At 40.7% G+C, this 25,197-nt stretch overlaps 1 protein-coding gene across 6 annotated transcripts; it reads right to left on the reverse strand.

Moving 5' to 3' along the window:
- Nucleotides 1–12,325: 12,325 nt before the first annotated feature.
- Nucleotides 12,326–24,904, reverse strand: scmh1 (Scm polycomb group protein homolog 1). Of its 6 annotated transcripts, none has more exons than XM_031895849.1 (15): nt 24,698–24,715; nt 23,070–23,363; nt 21,866–21,925; nt 21,376–21,446; nt 20,839–21,073; nt 20,013–20,101; nt 19,488–19,731; nt 19,187–19,410; nt 17,322–17,448; nt 15,875–16,075; nt 15,299–15,481; nt 15,077–15,205; nt 14,818–15,000; nt 14,458–14,588; nt 12,326–13,382 (listed from the first exon to the last, which is right to left on the reverse strand). In XM_031895849.1, the coding sequence occupies exons 2-15, from the start codon at nt 23,092–23,094 to the stop codon at nt 13,257–13,259; spliced, it is 2,028 nt and encodes a 675-aa protein (XP_031751709.1). In that variant the 5' UTR covers nt 23,095–23,363; nt 24,698–24,715; the 3' UTR covers nt 12,326–13,256. The 6 variants fall into 6 exon arrangements, with proteins under 6 accessions (XP_031751709.1, XP_012812187.2, XP_012812188.2 ...); XM_012956733.3 differs by lacking the exon at nt 24,698–24,715 and adding an exon at nt 24,438–24,520; XM_012956734.3 differs by lacking the exon at nt 24,698–24,715 and adding an exon at nt 24,303–24,402.
- Nucleotides 24,905–25,197: the final 293 nt, after the last annotated feature.

Genomic DNA, 25,197 nt, shown 5'->3' on the forward strand with positions numbered 1-25,197 from the left:
TGTCTGTGTCTCTGTGTGGCTTCCCAGAAAGAAAAGCTTTGAAATGGAGAATACATAAAGAAAATGCCATAATTCATTCAACAGGTGTCTCTGTGTCTGCCACCATTATATGTTCTTTAAGATATGATCAACTTCTGTAAACAATCATTTTACACTGTTTGTAGAAGGGATAAAATATCCACTTTGCACCTCCGATCTCTTACCATCTAGGTCATTACTGTCCATGTTTTCAGTTTAGTGATACCACTTATGCAACATGGACAGCCCCGACTGAGGTAAATTTGGTTTACTGATGTGTATCATATTTATTGTTATATTTGTATTGTGGTAGAGCAAGAACAGCCCTCAAGCAGTCCCACAAAAGCAACTGAGAGCAAATGATGGGGCTGATTTTTGGCCTGTGTTTATCTGAACTCCAAAAATCAGCCCTGTGTAGCCGTAGCCTAAGAGGCAATTTTATCAAAATGTGAAATTAGAGCTCACCACAAAAAAAAACTTACCCACTTACTATTCATTCCTATAGGATTTTTAGAACAGGTTTATCAACAGGTAAAAGTTGGAGATTACCATCTGATAAATACTCTTCTAAAAAATCTGTGAATATATATGTGAATAAAAAGACCAACTGCAATGATCTCAGTATATCAACTAGAAAGGGACGTTGAAGAACAAACTTCATGGTGGTTTGAAAAACGTAAAGTCACTTAATGAAATCTGATTGGCTGTTGGTGGCTTCACCCATTTTTCCCTAACCTTTAACCTTAGTCCCCCAGTGACAAACTGTGAAAAGTTTGGGGACACTTGGGCAGCACTTTCAATTTCCCCATTAAAACCAACAAAATAAATCTGATTAGCTGCTTCACCCGCTTTTTTAAAACCTTGAATTAGTGTCACCCAGTGACTAACTGTGCAAAGTTTGTGTACCATGGGGTAAATAGTATAAGAATGGCAGAATTTTAAATTAAAACCAAAAAAAATTCAATAGATGAAATCTGATTGGCTGTTGGTGGCTGCACCCAATGTTTTATAACCTTGAACGCAGTTACCTGGTGACTAACTCTGCAAAATATTAAAAATATTTAAATAGTTAAAGAATGGCAGCAGTTTAAATTTTAACCAGTGAAAGTTTTATAGGTGAAATCTGATTGGCTGTTGTTGGCTCTGCCCACTTTTCTAAACTTGGAATGTAGTCACCCAGTGACAAACTGTGCAAAGTTTGGGAACCCTGGCATTAAACCAATACAATTCAACAGGTGAAATCTGTTTTGTTTTTTTTTTAACTTTCCTACCATGAACATTTCGGTTTTTAAGTTCCGGTGTTGTATTATTTGGATTTTCTTGCAGAGTTCTATTATATAATTTAAAATAATAAGAGAAAGAATTGCTTAGAACCTCTAAATACCGTCATAATAGTTTGTTACATTTCCCATGACCAAAATGGTTGAAGTATATGAAGTTGAACAGTTAGAGCATTAATGGGCAGATTGGTATATTAAGGCTTATGCATTTTATCAACGTAGTAAAGGAAACATCACATTGGTTATTATGGGTTGCAGGAGCAAACCTGTTATTACAAAACCCCAGGGACACATATATCATAAGGTCTTCCTGAAATATAAACAGCAAATAAATGTTCTCCCCAAATCTCCTCCTTACTGTCCATAATACCCCCTAATCCTTCTTTGTTATGCTTGGTCACTGACATGTTAATACTACTTGCATTCTAGTGGGGATTAATGTCAGGAGGGGTTCTTCAAGAACCAATGAAATAAAGGCGGGTTTTATGGATAGTGAGAGGAAAATAATACAAAAAGCAATTCATGGCAAGCATGTCATGTACAAACCACCACCATGTGAGCTTTTCCAGTTGTTTAGCTCCAATGTAGCACAAACATCTATGCCTGTTGCAGAACTCTATTCAGCACAGATCTGACAACACATGGTTTTAAAGCAAAACTGGAAAGCTGGGAAACACCAGATTTTGTTGATTCTCTTCTTTTAAGATGATCATTTAAAAAATAAATAAATAAAGCTTAATTAACCCTTTAAGTGCCAGCCGAATTCGTCATTTCGGTTCCCCCCAGTGCCAGACGTTTTTTAAGCATTTTGTACTCATTCACTTTAACAATGTTTTTTGGTAGGAAAACCTCCATGAAACTAGGGAAATTATATCTCGTTTTTTTCGTCACTAATTGGGCTTCGACATACATACCAAATTTTATAACTTTTCTGGAGATATGATGTGTATTTTGGGTGAAATATGTAAAAAAAAAAAAATTATGAAAAATTTCTGTATATTTTGAGGTTTTTTTCCATAGAAAAGTTAATTTTACACACTTTTTTTTATTGTTTGTAAAAGCCCTGATACTCCCAAGTCCAACGATACCAAATATGTGGTGGTACCCCACAGTTCCTGTCCAGAAGTAACCCCCAAACTAAAGCAATACTTAGTACAATATCACACCAGAACAAAGCGGAAAAGCGCTTGTAACAGTTAATGCAGCATAACTTATATGTAAATCTAAAATATCCCCTCATGTTTGGTATCTTTAGAAACTACAGACCTTCAGGTTTCTAGGTGCAAAGTAGTTTTCACTCAAAAGCCAAATACCTTTTGTCAGTGCATTGTGAAATTTGGAACATTTTATGACATTTTTTTTTTTTCTAAAACGTAAACTTGGACGCATGATCAAATGTGGATTTGACAAAAAAAATCTCATAAAAATTTTCTAACAAAGGCAAATTTGAAAGACAAACTTCTCCTGAATAAAATGATGCCCCGTATGTATGGGTGCACATAAAGACATGGGCACCAAACACTGCAAAGCAGGGGCAATGCACAAGGGCAATTACAGCTAAAAATGTGGGGGCTGCGCTCTATGTGCACTTCCTGCAGTTTTTCAGTGTTAACCCCCCCTACCTGTGAAATAACCCCCACAAACTATATATTTCTGAAAAGTGCACACCTTCAGCTATTCAGAGACACCACTCTTCTCTTTCTACATGGAAAATTGTGGCTGCAGTCCCTTGCAGAAGTCAGCGCTTTGGTCAGAAATCAAGGAAAAAACCAGATACAAACCTAGATTTCTCCCCAAAATCTCCATGGCAACTACCAAAAACTTACTAAACATCAATCTGCAAGTTCCCCTGAATAAAACGATACCCCATATGTATGGGTGCACATAAAGACATGGCCACCAAATGCCCCCAAACAGGGGCAATGCATAAGGGCAATTTCAGTTGAAACTTTGGGGGCTGCGCTCTATGTGCACTACCTGCAGTTTTTTAGTGTTAACCCCCCCTACCTGTGAAATAACCCCCACAATCTATATATTTACGAAAAGTGCACACCTTCAGCTATTCAGAGATGCCACTCTTCTCTTTCTACATGGAAAATTGTGGCCGCAGTCCCTTGCAGAAGTCAGCGCTTTGGTCAGAAATCAAGGAAAAACCAGATACAAACCTAGATTTCTCCCCAAAATCTCCATGGCAACTACCAAAAACGTACAAAACATCAATCTGCAAGTTCCCCTGAATAAAACGATACCCCATATGTATGGGTGCACATAAAGGCGTGGCCACCAAATGCCCCAAAACAGGGGCAATGCATAAAGGCAATTTCAGTTGAAATTTTGGGGGCTGCACACCTTCAACTATTCAGAGACGCCACTCTTCTCTTTCTACATGGAAAATTGTGGCCGCAGTCCCTTTTCAAGGAAAAACCAGATACAAACCTAGATTTCTCCCTAAAATCTCCATGGCAACTACCAAAAACTTACTAAACATCAATCTGCAAGTTCCCCTGAATAAAACAATACCCCATATGTATGGGTGCACATAAAGACGTGGCCACCAAATGCCCCAAAACGGGCAATGCATAAGGGCAATTTCAGTTGAAATTTTGGGGGCTGCGCTCTATGTGCACTACCTGCAGTTTTTCAGTGTTAACCCCCCCTACCTGTGAAATAACCCCCACAATCTATATATTTACGAAAAGTGCACACCTTCAGCTATTCAGAGACACCACTCTTCTCTTTCTACATGGAAAATTGTGGCCACAGTCAATTGCAGAAGTCAGCGCTTTGGTCAGAAATCAAGGAAAAACCAGATACAAACCTAGATTTTGGTCAGAAATCAAGGAAAAACCAGATACAAACCTAGATTTCTCCCCAAAATCTCCATGGCAACTACCAAAAACTTACTAAACATCAATCTGCAAGTTCCCCTGAATAAAACGATACCCCATATGTATGGGTGCACATAAAGACGTGGCCACCAAATGCCCCAAAACAGGGGCAATGCATAAGGGCAATTTCAGTTGAAATTTTGGGGGCTGCGCTCTATGTGCACTACCTGCAGTTTTTCACTGTTAACCCCCCCCTACCTGTGAGATAACCCCCACAATCTATATATTTCCAAAAAGTGCACACCTTCAGCTTTTCAGAGACACCACTCCTCTCTTTCTACATGGAAAATTGTGGCCGCAGTCCCTTGCAGAAGTCAGCACTTTGGTCAGAAATCAAGGAAAAACCAGATAAAAAACCTAGATTTCTCCCTAAAATCTCCATGGCAACTACCAAAAACTTACTAACCATCAATCTGCAAGTTCCCCTGAATAAAACAATACCCCATATGTATGGGTGCACATAAAGACGTGGCCACCAAATGCCCCAAAACAGGGGCAATGCATAAGGGCAATTTCAGTTGAAATTTTGGGGGCTGCGCTCTATGTGCACTACCTGCAGTTTTTCAGTGTTAACCCCCCCTACCTGTGAAATAACCCCCACAATCTATATATTTACGAAAAGTGCACACCTTCAGCTATTCAGAGACACCACTCTTCTCTTTCTAGATGGAAAATTGTGGCCGTAGTCCCTTGCAGAAGTCAGCGCTTTGGTCAGAAATCAAGGAAAAAACAGATACAAACCTAGATTTTGGTCAGAAATCAAGGAAAAACCAGATAAAAAACCTAGATTTCTCCCCAAAATCTCCATGGCAACTACCAAAAACTTACTAAACCTCAATTTGCAAGTTCCCCTGAATAAAACGATACCCCATATGTATGGGTGCACATAAAGACGTGGCCACCAAATGCCCCCAAACAGGGGCAATGCATAAGGGGGGGCTGTGCTCTATCTGCAGTTATTTAGTCTAAACACCCCCATACCTGTGAAATAACCCCCGCAAACTATATATTTCTGAAAAGTGCACACCTTCAGCTATTCAGAGACACCACTCTTCTCTTTCTACATGGAAAATTGTGGCCACAGTCCCTTGCAGAAGTCAGCGCTTTGGTCAGAAATCAAGGAAAAACCAGATACAAACCTAGATTTCTCCCCAAAATCTCCATGGCAACTACCAAAAACTTACTAAACATCAATCTGCAAGTTCCCCTGAATAAAACGATACCCCATATGTATGGGTGCACATAAAGACGTGGCCACCAAATGCCCCAAAACAGGGGCAATGCATAAGGGCAATTTCAGTTGAAATTTTGGGGGCTGCGCTCTATGTGCACTACCTGCAGTTTTTCACTGTTAACCCCCCCCTACCTGTGAGATAACCCCCACAATCTATATATTTCCAAAAAGTGCACACCTTCAGCTTTTCAGAGACACCACTCCTCTCTTTCTACATGGAAAATTGTGGCCGCAGTCCCTTGCAGAAGTCAGCACTTTGGTCAGAAATCAAGGAAAAACCAGATAAAAAACCTAGATTTCTCCCTAAAATCTCCATGGCAACTACCAAAAACTTACTAACCATCAATCTGCAAGTTCCCCTGAATAAAACAATACCCCATATGTATGGGTGCACATAAAGACGTGGCCACCAAATGCCCCAAAACAGGGGCAATGCATAAGGGCAATTTCAGTTGAAATTTTGGGGGCTGCGCTCTATGTGCACTACCTGCAGTTTTTCAGTGTTAACCCCCCCTACCTGTGAAATAACCCCCACAATCTATATATTTACGAAAAGTGCACACCTTCAGCTATTCAGAGACACCACTCTTCTCTTTCTAGATGGAAAATTGTGGCCGTAGTCCCTTGCAGAAGTCAGCGCTTTGGTCAGAAATCAAGGAAAAAACAGATACAAACCTAGATTTTGGTCAGAAATCAAGGAAAAACCAGATAAAAAACCTAGATTTCTCCCCAAAATCTCCATGGCAACTACCAAAAACTTACTAAACCTCAATTTGCAAGTTCCCCTGAATAAAACGATACCCCATATGTATGGGTGCACATAAAGACGTGGCCACCAAATGCCCCCAAACAGGGGCAATGCATAAGGGGGGGCTGTGCTCTATCTGCAGTTATTTAGTCTAACACCCCCATACCTGTGAAATAACCCCCGCAAACTATATATTTCTGAAAAGTGCACACCTTCAGCTATTCAGAGACACCACTCTTCTCTTTCTACATGGAAAATTGTGGCCACAGTCCCTTGCAGAAGTCAGCGCTTTGGTCAGAAATCAAGGAAAAACCAGATACAAACCTAGATTTCTCCCCAAAATCTCCATGGCAACTACCAAAAACTTACTAAACATCAATCTGCAAGTTCCCCTGAATAAAACGATACCCCATATGTATGGGTGCACATAAAGACGTGGCCACCAAATGCCCCAAAACAGGGGCAATGCATAAGGGCAATTTCAGTTGAAATTTTGGGGGCTGCGCTCTATGTGCACTACCTGCAGTTTTTCACTGTTAACCCCCCCCTACCTGTGAGATAACCCCCACAATCTATATATTTCCAAAAAGTGCACACCTTCAGCTTTTCAGAGACACCACTCCTCTCTTTCTACATGGAAAATTGTGGCCGCAGTCCCTTGCAGAAGTCAGCACTTTGGTCAGAAATCAAGGAAAAACCAGATAAAAAACCTAGATTTCTCCCTAAAATCTCCATGGCAACTACCAAAAACTTACTAACCATCAATCTGCAAGTTCCCCTGAATAAAACAATACCCCATATGTATGGGTGCACATAAAGACGTGGCCACCAAATGCCCCAAAACAGGGGCAATGCATAAGGGCAATTTCAGTTGAAATTTTGGGGGCTGCGCTCTATGTGCACTACCTGCAGTTTTTCAGTGTTAACCCCCCCTACCTGTGAAATAACCCCCACAATCTATATATTTACGAAAAGTGCACACCTTCAGCTATTCAGAGACACCACTCTTCTCTTTCTAGATGGAAAATTGTGGCCGTAGTCCCTTGCAGAAGTCAGCGCTTTGGTCAGAAATCAAGGAAAAAACAGATACAAACCTAGATTTTGGTCAGAAATCAAGGAAAAACCAGATAAAAAACCTAGATTTCTCCCCAAAATCTCCATGGCAACTACCAAAAACTTACTAAACCTCAATTTGCAAGTTCCCCTGAATAAAACGATACCCCATATGTATGGGTGCACATAAAGACGTGGCCACCAAATGCCCCCAAACAGGGGCAATGCATAAGGGGGGGCTGTGCTCTATCTGCAGTTATTTAGTCTAAACACCCCCATACCTGTGAAATAACCCCCGCAAACTATATATTTCTGAAAAGTGCACACCTTCAGCTATTCAGAGACACCACTCTTCTCTTTCTACATGAAAAATTGTGGCCCCAGTCCCTTGCAGAAGTCAGCGCTTTGGTCAGAAATCAAGGAAAAACCAGATACAAACCTAGATTTCTCCCCAAAATCTCCATGGCAACTACCAAAAACTTACTAAACATCAATCTGCAAGTTCCCCTGAATAAAACGATACCCCATATGTATGGGTGCACATAAAGACGTGGCCACCAAATGCCCCCAAACAGGGGCAATGCATAAGGGGGGTCTGTGCTCTATGTGCTCTACCTGCAGTTATTTAGTCTAAACACCCCCCTACCTGTGAAATAACCCCCGCAAACTATATATTTATGAAAAGTGCACAGCTTCAGCTATTCAAAGACACCACTCTTCTCTTTCTACATGGAAAATTGTGGCCGCAGTCCCTTGCAGAAGTCAGCGCTTTGGTCAGAAATCAAGGAAAAACCAGGTACAAACCTAGATTTCTCCCCAAAATCTCCATGGCAACTACCAAAAACTTACTAACCATCAATCTGCAAGTTCCCCTGAATAAAACGATACCCCATATGTATGGGTGCACATAAGTACATGGCCGCCAAACCTGAAAATGCATAATATTGGGGCTGCACTCTATGCACCCCTTTTTTTTTTTCCTGCACCCGAATGAATGGAATACGCTCGGGTGCAGGCACATGTAGCCGATATACGCATGAAAACGCGTGAGAATGCAAAGTCTCGCGTTTTCATGCATATATCGGCTACATGTGCCTGCACCCGAGCGTATCCCATTCATTCGGGTGCAGGCACAAGTAGCAGGCGTAGGGCTGAATTTTCGGCAAGCGTTTTTCCACTTGCTGAAAAAATCAGCCCTACGCCATGTGTGGCATCAGCCTAACCCTTGGCAATAGAAACTACCAGAACAATCTTAGCACCTCTGGACCTTTCTAGAACAACTGAAATCAAATGAAGTTAAAATGGAATAAAACCACTAAAAGCAATCAAAGAACAATAATTGCAATGAAATCGGTGGTCAGAGCCCTGGATCCACCAATGTCACTGCAAAAGCAACCTTTTTGGGGCACTAAATACACAATAAAGAACAATGCAAAGATAAAACACCATAAAATCAGTAAATTCAAATAAAAACCACTCAAACCAACAGAAGAACAATTATTGCAATGAAATCGGTGGTCAGAGCACTGGATCCACCAATGTCACTGCAAATTCAGCACCCAATAGCAATAAAAAAGTTACAGTGCAATAGAATAATTCAAAAACAGAAATCAATTATGAAAATGCAAAAAAAACACTAAAATGCAACCAAATAAATCAGATAATTATAGAGCAAGATCAGAAATAAAGTTTTAGTAAAAAAAAAAGACTGCCAAAGAAAGCAAAGAAAGAAAGAAAAAAAAAAAAAGTGTAAGTGTGTGTGTAAGTGTCTGTGTGTGCTTGGGAAAGTTGTAAATAAGTGTGTATGTGTGTAAAAGTGTAATAATGACAAAGATAAAAGAAGAAATGGAAAAAAAAATAAAAATTTTTAGACAGTTGAGATAGAAATAAGCAAAATAAACAGTGGTTAGAGAGTTGTAGTTCAGCTTACACAATGCAGGCAGGCGATCAGGGCGACCAATCCAGCAGGAAGGCAGCAGGAAGGCAGCAGGGGGGCTCCAGCAGTCTCACGTGGCAGCAGGAGTGAAGAGGCGACGGCGGGGGCGGCGACAATTAAAGGGACAGCAGTGGACACGTCATCAATGCGTGTCCACTGCTGTCATTGGCTGAGGGACCGGATCGGCGGCGCTGGGGGACCGGATCGGTGAGTATGACCTTACTTGCTCGTTGCCTAGGGGGTTGTGCAGGCTTTACAAGCGCTGCGCTGCTTTAAAAGCGAGCGCAGCGCTTGTAAACCTGTTAGTGCTGTAGGACGTAGATTCTACGTTCTATGGCACTTTGGTCCCTTGGTACCTAGGACGTAGAATCTACGTCCTATGGCACTAAAAAGGTTAAGAAATTAGGGCAGAAATGCTGCAGATTATGTTTTGGGCTTCTGTACCAGCCCAAGGCAACCACAGCCCTTTAGCAGTGAAGATCTGTGCTTCTTAAACCCCAGCAACTCCCTACTTTTTAGCTGATTCCCTGCACATGCTCTGTGCTGCTGTCAGTTACTGATCTTAGGGACAGTGCACAATATACTGGATATATAGAATATAAATGTCAGGAGGATTAATAAATAATACAGAATATTTGAACATGGCGGCACTGAAACCAGTGCAATTAGCATTAGAATTTAATAAACAGCATAAGTATCTATGACAGACAAAGCTCATTTGTTTCTTGATGATTTGCAAGGACCCCTATGCTTAGCTTCTCAACAGCTGCCCAGAGCACACTGAGCATGTGCAGTGTCACTGACACTCAATCCAAGATGGGGAGCTCCTGTAATAACTCTGAAGGCCTGGATCATTACTATTATAGAGATTAGGTTGCCACCTTTTTGCTTTGGTGAGGCAGGTGGTGTCAGAAGGAGGGTGACATCAGGGGCAGGGTAGTTATGTATTATGGGTGGTTTCATTACATCAGGGGATTAAGCTATGACATATCAATCTGTGACTGATTGCATTCAAGGAGTGTCCCGTTAATATTTTGTATTTGGAAAAACCGGGGAAGCAGTCAATGTCCAGGCTGTCTGGGTCAAAGCGGGACAGCTTGCAACCCTAATAGAGATCCTGAATCTTTATACAGGTGCAATAAGTTCAGTATATTAAATATGCCATTTTTAGCAATATTCATTTTAATGGTTTAGTTCTCCCTACCATTTTGTCAGAGAGAAATGTTGAAGCATATTGTGCCCCTGGGCACAGCTTATCACACTGAATACTGGCAAACTAATCATCCCTTGGGCAGAGCAGCTGCCTGTCTAGGCAGAGTGTGGCATTAGGTCCCAACTAAGACTAGTCAGTGTGTGTAAATAAATATCCGGGGCAGTAATCTAGTTAGCCATTTACCTTTGCTGGAAAACAGTTCAGTTTAGTGAATATGTTCCAAAAAAGGGCAAAGAAGCAGAGTTTATGATTCCCACTATTTTCTCCCCCCCCACTCCATGTCTACATGTGTATAAGGGTTGGTTGAATGCTCTCTGAGCATGCTCAGTGATGTCACGGGGGCCACGCCAACAACCCCCAGCATAGCAGCAAATTGTGAAATGATTGAATTATTATTGGAATGTTGTGTAGAATTTCCTTTCTTCTAAACTTTTATTGTTAGGGAGAGAGTGCAGAGATGTGCAACTAAATTGGATAAAGGGGATGGAAGATTTAAACTGTGAGGTTAGATTGTCATGGTTGGGGTTGTTTTCTCTGGAAAAGAGGCGCTTGAAGGGGACATGATTACTTTTAGAGGGGATTATAGGCAGATGGGGATGTTCTTTTTTTTGCCATAAAAACAAACAATGCACAAGAAGCCACCCCTTTAGATTAGAGGAAAGGAGCTTCCATTTGAAGCAGCGTAGGTGGTTTTTCACGGTGAGGGCAGTGAGGTTGTGGAATGCCCTTCCTAGAGATGTGGTAATGGCAGATTCTGTTAATGCCTTTAAGAGGGGCTCGGACGATTTCTTGAACAAGATAATCTAAATCTACAATTAGTATTGATATTGGTATATATATGTAAGTGTATAGCTAGTTTAGTAAGAGTGCATGCCACATTAAAAGTAATGGGAGTCTAATAAAATGCTCTGACCTTACTTGCAATATCTGCTGCCACAAGACTGTATTTGCATGATCACCAGCCTCACCATCTTAGGGGCATTTACACATGTATTTTCCAAAAATGTAGTAAAAGCACAATAAAATAACCTTTTTAAATTTGCATGAAGCCGTAAGGTTTTTATACTGCTTCTCACTGACTTCAAACTTACCTTTTAGGGGCCAACGTGCCTTAGACGTTTTTCTGGTATGGTCTGCATGCCTGGATTGGCATTTGTAAATGCACAGTTAGCTCACCCAGGGTTATAAAGAGAAAGGTGGGGTACCATAGAAATCCATAAGGTAAAACTGACCATACACATTTGATCCTCTGGCCCCCTGATCAACAGTGTCATAATGGGCCCCTATGCAGGTCCGTTGGGAGAGGAATGCATCAACACGCAGATGAGGTCCCCACCTGATGGGATTTTCAAACCTGCCCCATAGATATCTGGATGATTTTTGCACATATATCTGTTGAGAAGGGCAAGATATATACATACAGTGGAAGATAAACTGCCTTATCAGTCTATCAGTCTGTATATAGGCAGCTTAAAAGTAGGTTGAGCAGGAATATGTACCATAAGCAGCATTATAAGGAGCCATTATACCTGGTAAGGGGGCAGCTATGCTTTTCACTATTCCTCAACCCCTGGCTGTGGAGTAGGAGACCTTAAAGTAATATTATGTTGTTGCCTTGATCCCTGTCTATGAATCCCACCCCCTTAATGCCAGAAGCTTTGGTAGTGCTACGTAAATGAAAGCATTGCTTAAATGGGACCTATACCTTTAAGAACAAGTATTTGACACTGCTAAAGAGAAATAATGTGCTTTTAAATGTTGCTTTTTGTAGTACAGGTATGTGACTTGTTATCCAGAATGCTCAGGACCTGGGGTTTTCTGGATGGTGATCTAAATTACAATTTCCATAATTTGGATCACCATATCTTAATTCTACAAAAAAAATCATGTAACAATAAATAAACCCAATAGGACTGTTTTGCCTCCAATAAGGATTAATTATATCTTAGTTGGGATCAAGTGCAAGACACTGTTTTATTATTACAGAGAAAAAAGAAAGCAAATTTAAAAAAATGTAATTATTTGATTCAAATGGAGCCTATGGGAGAAGGCCTTTCCGTATTCGGAGCTTTCTGGCTAACGGGTTTGCTAATAATGGATCCCATACCTGTACTTTAGTGTAAATTTCCCAAAAGTCTCACTAGCACCAGTAAGTAATTTTACTTTCAACCATTTTGCCAGGAATTGCAGTATTTCTTTACCTATGTGAAGGCGGAGTTGTGATTGGTTACCCAAGATGTGAAGGTGTTTATATCAATATCACTAAGGCTTCACAGACATCAGATCTGTCCTGCTGGCTGATGGCAACAGGTCTAGCTTATGTTTCTGTCTGGCAAGTAAATATATATGGAGTCTTTCTAGGATATTAGTACAGAATGCTTGAGCTTCTCAGATAATGCCATCCCGCAGAAAACATTTTATTGATAACTGGCTTCTGGATAGTGAGACCTGTTAATAAAACTGGCCCCATTATAACCCCAATAAACCATTAGATTACAAATTCTTTTGGGTAATATTTCATTGTGCCTAATTTATTCTACTATGTACAGCGCTGTGTGCACTGTCAGTGCTATATAACATAACAAAAGTATTGGTTGTATTCAGCACACAACGAGGTGCAGGATAATCCTACATCCCTTCAAAAATGTAATGCCTTGTTTCCCCCTCTTCCCACTAGTGTGAAATATTAAGGACAAGTTCATAGGTTTAGAGGAACCACTCTTCTATTAGAAACTGTTTTTATCAGCCAAATAAAATCCCCCAAAATAGGGATTTTCGGCATGTTGCATCATGTTCCTTGAAGAGAGGTTCTCCAGAAGCCTGCCAAGGCAGAAGAGTCCTAGGGGTCAGTATATAAAGGGTGCAAAGACGAGCCAGAAGTAGTGGTCAGAACTTCCCTTGCTTGAGTTTGTCTATGTGGTGAGAGAGCTTTAGGGCCGGACCTAGCTTCAGACCCATGTATTTCATCATAACATCACTTCTTAAGAGGAGCAAGGCCTTGCCATCAATTTCCTGCAAACAAAGAACACAAGGACAAAAATGTATTGAAGGAACACAATCAAAAAGGTAGATAAAAACAATTTAATTACACTGACTGCACCAGATATTAAAGTGCAACTGAATGACTGTAGACTTCAGGAAGCAGAGTTGGCTCAGAAACTATAAAGCACTGTGGAATATGTCAGCACTATATAAATAACAGGTAATACATAAATTAATAGAAAAACACAAAACTGGACTGGAATGGCAACTGGTATTGTGGGCGGAGAAGTTTTATAGGTCGTCAGCCAGGTGAGAGAATTAATTAACGGCAAAGAGAATTTAAGCATAGAGAAGACAAAGTTATGGTTTAGTCATGTTTTTCTTGCTCTAAAGTTGGGGACCTGCATAGTGATTGGAGTTGCCATTCTGTAAATTTCTGCTTTGTATGAGACACTGTAATAAAACATGTGAAAACTACAGGTGCTCAGAACCTTTTGGCTCATTCTGTAGGTCCAAGAAAAGATGGGTCCATGTCAATGTCATTTGGTTATATTATATTTCAGCCTTTCTGCTGTCCATGTGCAGTCAAACTGAATAATGAACATACAACCAGGTGAGAGATGATATTTTAGAAATAAGCTAATTTAACCAATAGATGTTTTTTTGCACCTACATCTTTAAAACAATCATAAATCAAACTGTGTACAGCCACTTTTAGACTAAGGAAGTTCGAGCACCTTCAGAGGCTACCGGCCATGCAGAGGGCAAAGAATAGCGTTTCCTGCCACACAATAACATTTTTAAAAGTAACCAGCATACCCATTTTAGTGATTATTTGAACTTACTGACTGTATTGAATATGGTGTGCTGTCCTTTTCAAATAGATATATAATTTTTTATTGCTATAGTTCAGTGGATTGCACTCCCAACACCTAAGCTTACAAAAAATGCAATTTCTAATTGGCTTGCATCTGTTGAAGAACTACATTGGCCAAAATGAACCCAATAAGAATGTAGCACAGTTAAACAAAATATTGCATTGTTAATTGTCCAACTGTTGCACTGTAATGATTTATTAAAAAAAAAATGAAGGGTAAAAACATACATGTTTACGGAAAAGCTCAGCATGGAATCCGAGCTGTGGGTCAGCATCTCTGACAAACTGCATGACATCCTCTGTGTTCCACAAGGATGGGTCACGTGGTGCCGGCCGGCCACTTGAGTACCTCTCTGACTCTAGAGAAAAAGACAAAGAAAATATGGTGAGCCACAGTTTCACTGGGGCACCAGTGGTATGTCACTAGCTAGGGGAGTATCACATAACTCAATACAAGTGAATCAAAGGTTTGTGCTATACTAATATTAGGCTCTGGGAGGGCAGAACGTTTAGGTGGGTTGGGGGTGCAATGATCTGATGGGCAAAAACAAAAAGTATTTTGCCCTGTACCTGCCCTGTATTACTTACCAGCTGAGCTCAGCCGTCGCACAGTTCCCTGGGAAATACTGCTAGGTTGGTGGACGCTACGATAAGAGGGAGAGCGATACTCCCTAGATACTCGGCTAGTGTTGGGGCTAGCAGGAGAGTCTGCTGTACCCAGATGCTGCTCCATGGATCCAGGAAGTCCAGCATCCAGCATGAATGTCTCTCCTGTAATTAGAGTGCCACATAAGCATAAAAAAACAAGCAACTGGGACATTGTCCCAACATGCAGGACTAGACTTACCCTCTGATGCATGGCAATCATTCTTTGGTAACTTGGGACACAAGGGGGCGTTATAGGGGGGAGTTTCACTGGGATATCTTTTAGAACCTCTTCCTGGACCATGGAGACTGCCCTCACAGTTACTCCTTTCTTTAAAGAAAATTCAGAAAGACAGGCTTGTTGTTTATGCCTGCTGGGAATACTGAGAAATTTGGAAATAGTGACAATGGCCCTTGCTCTTACCTGCCAGATATCGGTCATTCTCACATGACCCTGTTTGCAGTGATGGATTCTGGGTAAAAGGTTGGTTTCCAAACAGATTCTCACTGCGCAGGTTCCGGCAAAGCTTCTCAAGAAAGCGGAGGACATAACCGATACTGTTCACTGCTGGCAGATTTAGTGTGTGTTGCTCTCTCTCAAACACAGCTAAAATGATAAATACTTCCACCATTACTTCCACAAACTTCTTAAAAGTGAAGATGGCTCAGCTTGGGGTTATTCTATTGTATCAGACTGTCCATGACTGGCTGACCAAATGAATTTGTTCAAAGAGAAAGATAGGGCCCTGGTTACTAAACCAACACCCAGTTCAGGTGCATATTTGGTCATGTGGAAGCAAAGTGCAAAACAGTTTTCTACACTGAAATATTAACATGGAAGTAAGACATGCAGGTGAAAGATGTAAACAACAGCTTTTTTAGGTCAAAGTAATATACTATGTTAAATTATATGAAAGGAGAGCAGAAGTGTTAGGAATTGTAAAATGGAGCTAAAAAAGAATTGTGCAGAAGTTTCAGCAAGCAAGGTTGTGTTTCTCACCAGATATAACTTCCCCACCATGGCCCTGCTTCAGGAAGCTGAACACAGTCTTTTGATGGTACGCACAGTCTATACAAGCTTGAACTGCTTGTTGCAAGACCACAGAAGCTCGTGCAGGTCCAAAATGATCAGGTAGATGTTGGACCTTCTTACGATCTAGGTGAGGGCCTGACTCTCCATTTTTGTTCAGGTAAATACATACTGCAAATAAGAATAAAATATTTGTGTATAGCTAAATTGAATTGGAACCTAAATGTTTCCAAATGCAATGTATGCAGCAATTATACAGTGGTATGACAGAGCAAACAAGAATGATACATTGCTACTATTTACTGACGGATAAAAATTCAATATTTCTTTTCTTCTCAGGAATCGCATTGTACTACTCAATGGGGCATGGGTGTGTCGCTGATTTGATGACAAAATAAGGGAAAACGATGGCTACAGGAAAACATGTATCGATTTTTTTTTTTAATATGCTAAAAAAATATATGTTGCAAAAAAATGGGGGTTCAAAATAGCCCATGCATTCAGTAACCACATACACCACTAAAGTCCGGTATATTGGAGGCTAATTTGTTTATTCTAGAACAGATTCAGGCAGATGTTTTGAAACAATTTGGTGCAAGCAAATTAGATAAAAAATTAACAAACTGGCCAAAATTATCAGCCCATGTGTGGCTGGTTTTTACACACATAAAAGGTAAAAAAAAAAATAAACTGCAAAGCACCATCACTTAAGATAATTTTGACAAATTTAAAATGGCTACATTGCAAGCCAGCTGGATAACGCAGAGGGTCTGATTATCACAGATATGAGATAGATTGCAGGGACCTGTGGCACCCAATCAGCAATTAGTTTTGGTCAGACTAATACAAGCTAGAGAATGTATGCACGTTCGACTGCACTGGTACAATATAACACCTATGTTAATGAGGACTAACATACTTTGCTTACATGCACTAACTTGCATAAAAGCAAAGTAAACTCACTGAAGGACAGAAGATGCAAAGAAGACTGCTAAAATGAATAGTAAGAAGAGGTGCAAGAAAGCCTGCAGGAAGATCTGCAAATAAAAAGACAAACTGAAGAGAAAATAAAAAAAAACACACTCTTACATTTCCACTATTCTTTCCCTTGTAAACAACTATGATATGTCGGCCGGTTAAACATTTCATGCTGGTTACATAAAGGAGTATATATATTAAGGGCAAACCTTAGAAGCATATTGCCTCAAGAAGTGGCATATTTGCAGATTAAATACATTTTCTAGTGCAGGGGCTCTGTTCCTGAACAATTCTGTGAAATGGTATAACTACAGGAGACAGCATTCTGTTATTTGTTTCCCCCCCAAACCTTGGGAAAGTTTGGATAACAGACCACACTGAGCCGCACCTGCCAGCAGTACCTGCTTTATAAGCCAGTGTTGGGTAAAACTGAAAGTACCTGTTGGTGCCTGCATGGCAGCACATGGAATGGTTGCAGCATCCTGTGGAACTGTGCTGGTGTCTGGCTCTGGGGTGCTGTTGGTGGGGGATGTAGGAATCTGGTTTAGCAAAAGTCGAGGCTTTCTCTGCATGAATGTAATGCAAATAGTAAGTATAAACTGCAATTCAAACACCAAAGTTACCAGCATGGATTAATGGGATGACCAAAACAAAATGAACCAACAGCATTATAAGTCTGCTGCTAATGCAGCTCCTATAAGCATGTCATAACAAAGCTTTTACAGACACAACCAGAAAGACACATGGATTCTATCTATTTAGCACAGATAGACTTTTTAACTTTAGCCTATATTTTATCATATTTAAAAGTAGTATAACAGATCTTTTTTTTTTGTTTTTCTTTCAAAAACACTGAAAGGGACAGAATACACCCCTTTTTATCATGAGCTCAATGAATAGGGGCTTGTGCTTAATAAGATACCAGTTTCACTTCAGCACTTCTTTTCAGTTCCTGGTTCTGACAAGCAGAGGGGTAGCTTAGGCAAGGGAGGGGTTTGTTTGTTCAAAGGCAAATAAGGATCTCTGAACAAATTGTCTTGTGCAACAATACAGTTTCCGTAATGACAAAATATTAGGAAAATATGTTTTTTTTTTTATTAAAAGAATGCATTTTAATACACGTCCTATTTTTTGTGCTGTTTTTTTTTTAGCCAAGCAAGCGGATCTTATATAATCGGGCTAATCCGAATGTTTGGCCCTAGGGCCAAATGATCAGATTACAACAATGGGAATAAGAGCCATCCTCAACCCGACAGGAGGATCAAACCTGCCCAATCTATATCTGGACAATTTTCAGCCAGATAATGGTCAGGTAAGCCTGTAGGAGGGCCTCATACAGGGGCCAATAAACTGCAGAATCAGCAGCTTAAATCTGCCTGCCTATGCCAAAAAGCAAGAGTAGTAGCTGTTACTTTTTAAGTCAGGTTACACAGGTTAAGCCTTATGTCACAGGGAAAACAGGAGCTACTACTTGAAACTGGATAGAAAATGCATTCACTGTATGCTCCAGGTGGGCAAATCACACACACAAATAATAAAACAATATTTCTAGCTAGCTAAATGTGGTGGCTATCAACTTCTCTGTGCGACAGTGCAGCATACATAAGTAGTGCTATATAAATAAAAATATACATACAGTACATAAATATAAGCCAGACAGAAAGGAGCTATGTAGTACATTAACCATAGCAATGTGAACCATATTAACCAAATTTTTTTTACTCTACTTACACTAGACCTGCAAGATAACAGGTTTCCAGATAAGGTATTCCATACCTGTATAATGCTACACACATCAGGATAGTCAGAAGTGCTAGGTAGGGACACAGACTGAACTTGAAACTGAATCTGCCTACAAATAATTTGTCGAGCTGCATTCTTACAAGGTGACTTAATTAACCAGTTAAGCCAGTAGCAGAGCTAATCACGGTCTCATAATCTACTTTCATTCATCAACAAAGAATGAATGAAATCAATGGAATGCACCACAAGCTGAAAACTGGACATCAAACTGTGATGTGACAGGCTGATGCACATTACCTGGGGATCTAGAGCATTTATCATGATGATATCTTGCAAACATCCCACACTGCAGTATATAGGCAATGCTAGCCCTGGAACATTGATCATTTCTATATCAGGGGCAATACGTTTGATGACCAGTGTCTCTAGGCTTGATATATCTTCTCTCAGAGTTTAACATGTAATACTACACTTTACGGTTTATTATTTATGACATTATGCAGATCCAGCTGACATTTCTTAGGCATAAATATTTTCTGGGACAATTTTAAATTTTCTCACCTTACTTCCTGGCTTGGGACCTCTTTTTTTGGGAAAGCGAAAAGGTTCACAGAGTTTGGAGGGTTGGCTTGACAATTGATGGACTAAAGCTTTTGGCAACTGTCCCTTCTTTCTCCCTGGCTTTCTGCGTCTACGGCCAGGTACAACTGGAAGCAAGTTCTTTGGGCCCCTCATCATGGATGTGGCAATTCCAGCAGCTGGCAATGGGCTCTTGGGAATGGCCACTGTGAAGAAGGCAAAATGTTGTAATGATTATACTGAGAGAACCCCCATTAAATTATTTAAGCTATCACTTTTGTACCTTTGGTCCCTGGAGGCTGCAAGTTATCCCCAGTAAGGGAGCACCATCCCACAGGAAATATATCCCGGGAGTCATATCGACACCAGTAATCAAATGCTCCTCTCCAGCCGTCAAATGTCACAAGAATCTCACTGCCTCTCACTTCTCCTATGGTAGCAGGGCAGATAAAATGAGGATTCTTTCTGTCCACTGCCTCCAATTTCATCCCAATTTCAAAATAATTCTGGGGTGGTGATGGTGGCTCCTAAAGCAGAAAGACGTCAGTATTTTTTAGTCAATAAATACACATGCTACCATGGACAATTAAGGCCAGATTTTTAAAAATGTGAGTTCAAAACTCACCACTGAAAATGCAGCTTATTTCTATTCATTCCTATGAGATTCTCAAAAGTGTCAAATGGTGAACTTTCACCCATTGATAAATATGCTTCTAAAAATCCCATAGGAATAGAAGGTGGGTGATTTTTCTGTGGGTGAGCTTTATTCTCACATTTTAAAAAATCCGTCCCTTAGTGTCTTTCTTACCTTGTGGAATATTTTGGCAGGTGCCATTTCAGCTCCATTTAGAGTCTTCAGAAGGAACATGGGCCACGAGGAGGCATTGAGTCTGAAGCCTAAACATTAGATAAAGATGATAAATATATAAGTGCACTGTTCCTTATAACGATACAGAGTATCTGTATATGCCAACAGAAAACATACTGCCTTAGTAAAATGCAATGATTTATATAGTTTTAGTGGTTGAGTGGCTGCCATTCTCTTGGGATAAAATGCTTGAAAGTTAATTTTAGGAAAAAAATCCAAGTGGCAATTCCAAAACTACAAAGTCCAGTAACGTAGTGTAACAGATAAGAGCTTTTCTTTTATTATTAAAATTGTACAAGATCAATTATATTAACTTTTGCTCTATCGTTATGGTTTAAGGGACTAAATCAATCCTTTTAGGATTATCCACAAATGCAGGCTAATTTTAACTTAGAGCTGTAAACAATGGTGGCCAATCTGCAATTAGCCTCACCTATAATAACTGAAACAAACATCTGATTACATTCTATGGTTTACAGGCTAAGACAAACCTTGCTCACGTTTCTGCATAACTCTCTTAAATAGGAAAGCTGCATGGAGAGTTTCCACGTATTATGGGCCATATTTGAGGGCTTATCTCTGGCTATAGGCAAGTGCTCAAAATTAACTTGTGATACCAGTAGAATTTGGACGTGATTTTATCTAGCTACTATGAATATGTTCTTAATTTTCACTTGAACTGTATGAATATAGCAAACATTTTGGCACATCAACAGAAACATAATTACAATATAGCTTATTAATAAAATAATTGCATTTGCCTCACCTAGTGGGGGCTGTAACATGCCCCCACCCTTTTCACATGTTCCAATAGGTTGGATCTCAGAAGAGTCCACCAGTCTCCAGAAGTCGTTCTTGTTGTCACTGCCATCGAGTCGCAGTCTAAGCCTGGCTCCTGTGAGACCCACTACAGAGGCAATGCAGGTGGATGTTGTGTTTCTTGGATCTTGGGCCTCCAACTTCATTCCTATCTTATAATCGTTGGAGGGAGGTGAACATGACTAAATGTGAGAAAATAGCCAATGAGTAAGATTTATGAATAGGGATCAAAAAGATATGTAATTACATCATCCCAGTGACCACTGAATTATTTAGAATACCCATATTAGCCAGAGGAGAGCTAATAGACATTAGAATATTACTGAGCTACTTTATCCTTCCACTCCATACCTTTAGCCCATTAAGTCCATCACTAGTCGACTGAAGAGTAAGAGGTATAATGTTGTTGCAGGGCATGAGGCACAATACTTTACACTGTACTTATTATCCATTGTGCCCTTTTCTACTTTTTCCTATTGCTTACCTGCCGGAAGCAGTGAGGGGGTGCTGGCTGGGACCCAGTTTCTTTTAGGTATTTCTCCCAACTGAAGTGACCTGCAAACAAAAATGTGGCGTATAAACACTCATTTTACATGCAAAATAGCAAATGTATCTCCTAAACAATTGACCAAGGATCTTGGGACTATAAGGCAGACTGTATTTGCAAGCAGCTATGCAACTGCAGATCGTCCCCTAGGGAAAATTTTTTAATTTGCATAAATTGCTGGATTAATGGTTTTGCTGCCATAAAATCAACGAAGTGGAGAAACATCTCATGTCTGTAACTGCAAAAAAAAAAAATTCTCCTTCTCTTTCAGAAAGCTTGTCACACAGCTACTGCCAAACACTGGCATCCAAAGGATTCCCAAGCAAGCTACCAATCATGTTGCATGACTATTTAATTGTATAAGCATGTAATATAAAAAAAATAAATTTTTTTGTTTTGTTAAAGGGGGAATTGTTTCTATATATACCCTGATTAGTGTGAGTGTCTGATGGTCGTCCATGTCTCCTTCCATCCTTCCAGTCGGTTGCTAGAAGAACAGAAAGGAAAATGTAACTTTCGTATTGAGAAATGCATGTATGCCAGTGAGTATGTGTCTGTTTCAGCCAGGTCATTGTATGAGACCTCTAAGCTTGGCCACAAGCTTCCGGCTTTGTATTTATGTATGTGAAGGTTTATCACTCTGTTTCACTACTCACAGTAAGAGCTACCGTAGGGGAGTGAAAATGCAGAAACTCAGTTTTAAGGACACATATATTTAGTGCCTGTTATATAGTAATGAATTGTGTGCTCATTTAGGACTCTGGCACACGGGGAGATTAGTCGCCTGCGACAAATCTCCCTGTTCACAGGCGACTAATCTCCCTGAAATGCCATCCCGCCGGCGAAAATGTAAATCGCCGGTGGGATGGCATATGCGGCGGGGCGATTTCAGTGAAATCACGGAAGTTGCTGTAAATCGCGGAAGTTGCCTCAAGAGGAAACTTCCGCGATTTCACTGAAATTGCGCCGCCCCGTATGCCATCCCACCAGTGATTAACATTTTCGCCGCTGGGATGGCATTTCGGGGAGATTAGTCACCCGCGAACAGGGAGATTTGTCGCGGGCGACTAATCTCCCCGTGTGCCAGAGCCCTTATAAGGAAGTAGTGTGTACAGCTACTATATGGCTGAATCTGTTTGCCTTTCACAGGTGATTTCCTAAAACTGTGCTCTCTATGCTGGCCTTAGGTTTAGAAAATGGAGCTTTAACCATTGGGGTTACTTCTCTGCACATGGCCCCCTTTGTATATATTAGGCGATGGAGATCTGGTCATCTCAGAAATTAGGTTCTGGCAAAATTTTAACCATGGGAACTGCTGTGAACCTCACCCTGGTGCAAACCCAGCAATCAAGAGGGTTATATACTAGAAGTGTGACATTCCACACTGTGCCTGCCAGCTACGGTCACCTACTGCCCTAATAAGCCTAAGCATGCCAAGTAAACCACTTGGTATGTTTGCTTGTAGGGACTGGGCTGTGGGCACTGAATAAGTGCTTCACACTCAATTAGCAAATGAGCACAAGAGAATGCTACTACAGAAATCTGAGGAAGCTTGTTAATCAAGTCAGTCATAGACAGATACTTGAATACATGTATTCATAACCTCCTTTGCACCCCTTCATTTACTTTACCTCTCAGGTGTCCAGGTTTTCGCATGGTCCCAGGTTGAGAAAACTCTGAAGATTCAACAGATAAGCTGGAGACTCCACTGACAGACAATAAGCAGTTGAATGCTTAGCAAACAACCACACAATGGTAGTGCCAAAGAATTGGGTAGATTCTGCAGCCAGTCGGATGGCAGCTGTCCAGATGGAAAGATAACCTGTCTGTTAACAGCATGAGAAAGGTTCTGTTGACCCGTGGAGGCTCTCAGGGCAGCCAGGTGGAGGCTGTACAGATCAGGTGAGGTTCTGTTTTTAAAGGCACTACAAAAGAAAAGGACAAGGGATAGGTGAGAGACACAGTAAAAAAGTAAAAAAAAAGTCAAGTAAAAAAAGTCAAAGCAAGGTTTAACATGATAGTGTTTTGTGGAACTATAGAAACCTGGGAATATCAGTGATTGGGTATGTATTAGTCAAGAAATTATAGACAGTCACAGAGGACCAACCAATAAATTTCCTTTCAATAGGCAGGGAGCAAGTTTAAAGAACTGACAGGGCACAGGTGGAACCTTTTCCAGGTGTGTGCCCAATGCAGTGACACAATATGTTAGGGTTTTCCAATGGGGGGCTTGGAGTATTATTGGAATTCTGGGACAATGGCTTTTATGGCTATATTCATAAATCTGTAACCTCGTTATAAGGTAAGTGGGGGCCCAACAAAATCTGACCCACATATTATTCTGTGTAACCTCAAATACTGTATAGTTACACGTGGACTTGCTTTACTTTACCGTGCTGTAAAATTGCATTTTAGCTTTAAAAAATCTACTTGTGCCCAATCTGGCTGTCCAATGAAACTACAGCAGATCTCGTCTGTGAAGGGATTCTGGGAGTTGTAGTTTAAATATTAAACAATACAAAGCTCCTGACACATACAGCAAGGGGAATCCTAACATACAGTTGGACACAAGAAATCTACTTACAGTAACAAACTGAGCAACTTTAAAAAACAGGAAATGATTAATAAAATACAGCCTAGACAATAAGAGGTGTTTCTGAACTCTAACTCCATGACCACCTCCCCCCAAAAGGCTGTCAGGAGATGCTGGAATTCAATAGAGTCTGGAGGGTGACAGGATTCCCTTCCATGCAATAGGAAGAATTCCCCCTTGCACCACCTCTATATAGAGCATTCTGGCATTGTAACAAACACTGACAGACCCATTACAGAAGATCGTGCATTACACATCAAGGCACACTTACAGGCCAGACAGGAATGCAGTCAAGCAGATAAACATACACATTACAGGAAGTGCAGCCCTACCCAAATACAGTCCAACATAATACTAACAAAGGTACAGCAAAGAAATAAGGAAATGCTGTCCCATAAGAGCTTACACTCTAACATAATGACATCTGCCTGTCTTCACTTGCAGCTTCTCTTCCTCCCTGTCTTTTCCTGATCACTCCCCCTGTGCTCTTTCCCCCCTCCCCCTCTCCCTTCCCCCTAATCCACAACCCAAACACAAACAAGTATATAACAGCCATTTCACTCCTCCTGCTCTCTTCTCCCTCTTCCACTCTAAAGGCAGCTTGTAACCATCCTCCCTCCCTGTAGGGCCCAGTAGGATGGTCCAAGAGCCCTTTCTCTCACTCACGCTGCTGTGTTTCCTTGCCAGAAATCAGTACCACTAGTTCGCTTGCTCTTGCATGGCATTTTCTTTGTTACTCGGCCTGGCATGTGCTTACCCCTCTTCCGTGTGAATTTTTTTTTCTCCCGGGCTTTAATACAGAAGTAAGGATCTTAGTCTCCGTCCGCCATGATCTTTCCTACGCAAACAGACGTAAAAACAGACACCCCCCTCCCTCTCTCCACTCCTCCTTCTCCTTCTCTTCTCTTTCTTGTGCCCAAAAGGACACCTAGTGCCTTAACCCTTCCATTACACATAAATGGGAATGTGAAAATGCATCATTGTTTTAAACATGGTCTCTTCCTGTACAATCTGCAGCAGTGCCCCCACAAAGTAATAGTTGCTCTATTAGATGATAACAATGGCTATGGTTAATGGACAGTTTCTAGGGGCTAATCTAACACTGGATAGCATTTACTTTCAACATACATTTTACAGATCAAAGAATCCTTCCACAAAGAAAATAC

This window comes from Xenopus tropicalis, chromosome 2 (assembly GCF_000004195.4).
Source record: "Xenopus tropicalis strain Nigerian chromosome 2, UCB_Xtro_10.0, whole genome shotgun sequence".
NCBI classification, from domain to species: domain Eukaryota; kingdom Metazoa; phylum Chordata; class Amphibia; order Anura; family Pipidae; genus Xenopus; species Xenopus tropicalis.

What these genes read in the sequence shown, in the direction of transcription:
- scmh1 (XM_031895849.1), bottom strand. Translation starts at nt 23,094, where the DNA reads ATGCGAAAACCTGGACACCTGAGAG. An exon ending in AAAACCTGGACACCTGAGAG is followed by an intron (nt 21,926 to 23,069) that starts GTAAAGTAAATG and finishes CTGTTCTTCTAG; the next exon opens with CAACCGACTGGAAGGATGGA. An exon ending in CTGCCAAAATATTCCACAAG is followed by an intron (nt 19,732 to 20,012) that starts GTAAGAAAGACA and finishes TTTCTGCTTTAG; the next exon opens with GAGCCACCATCACCACCCCA.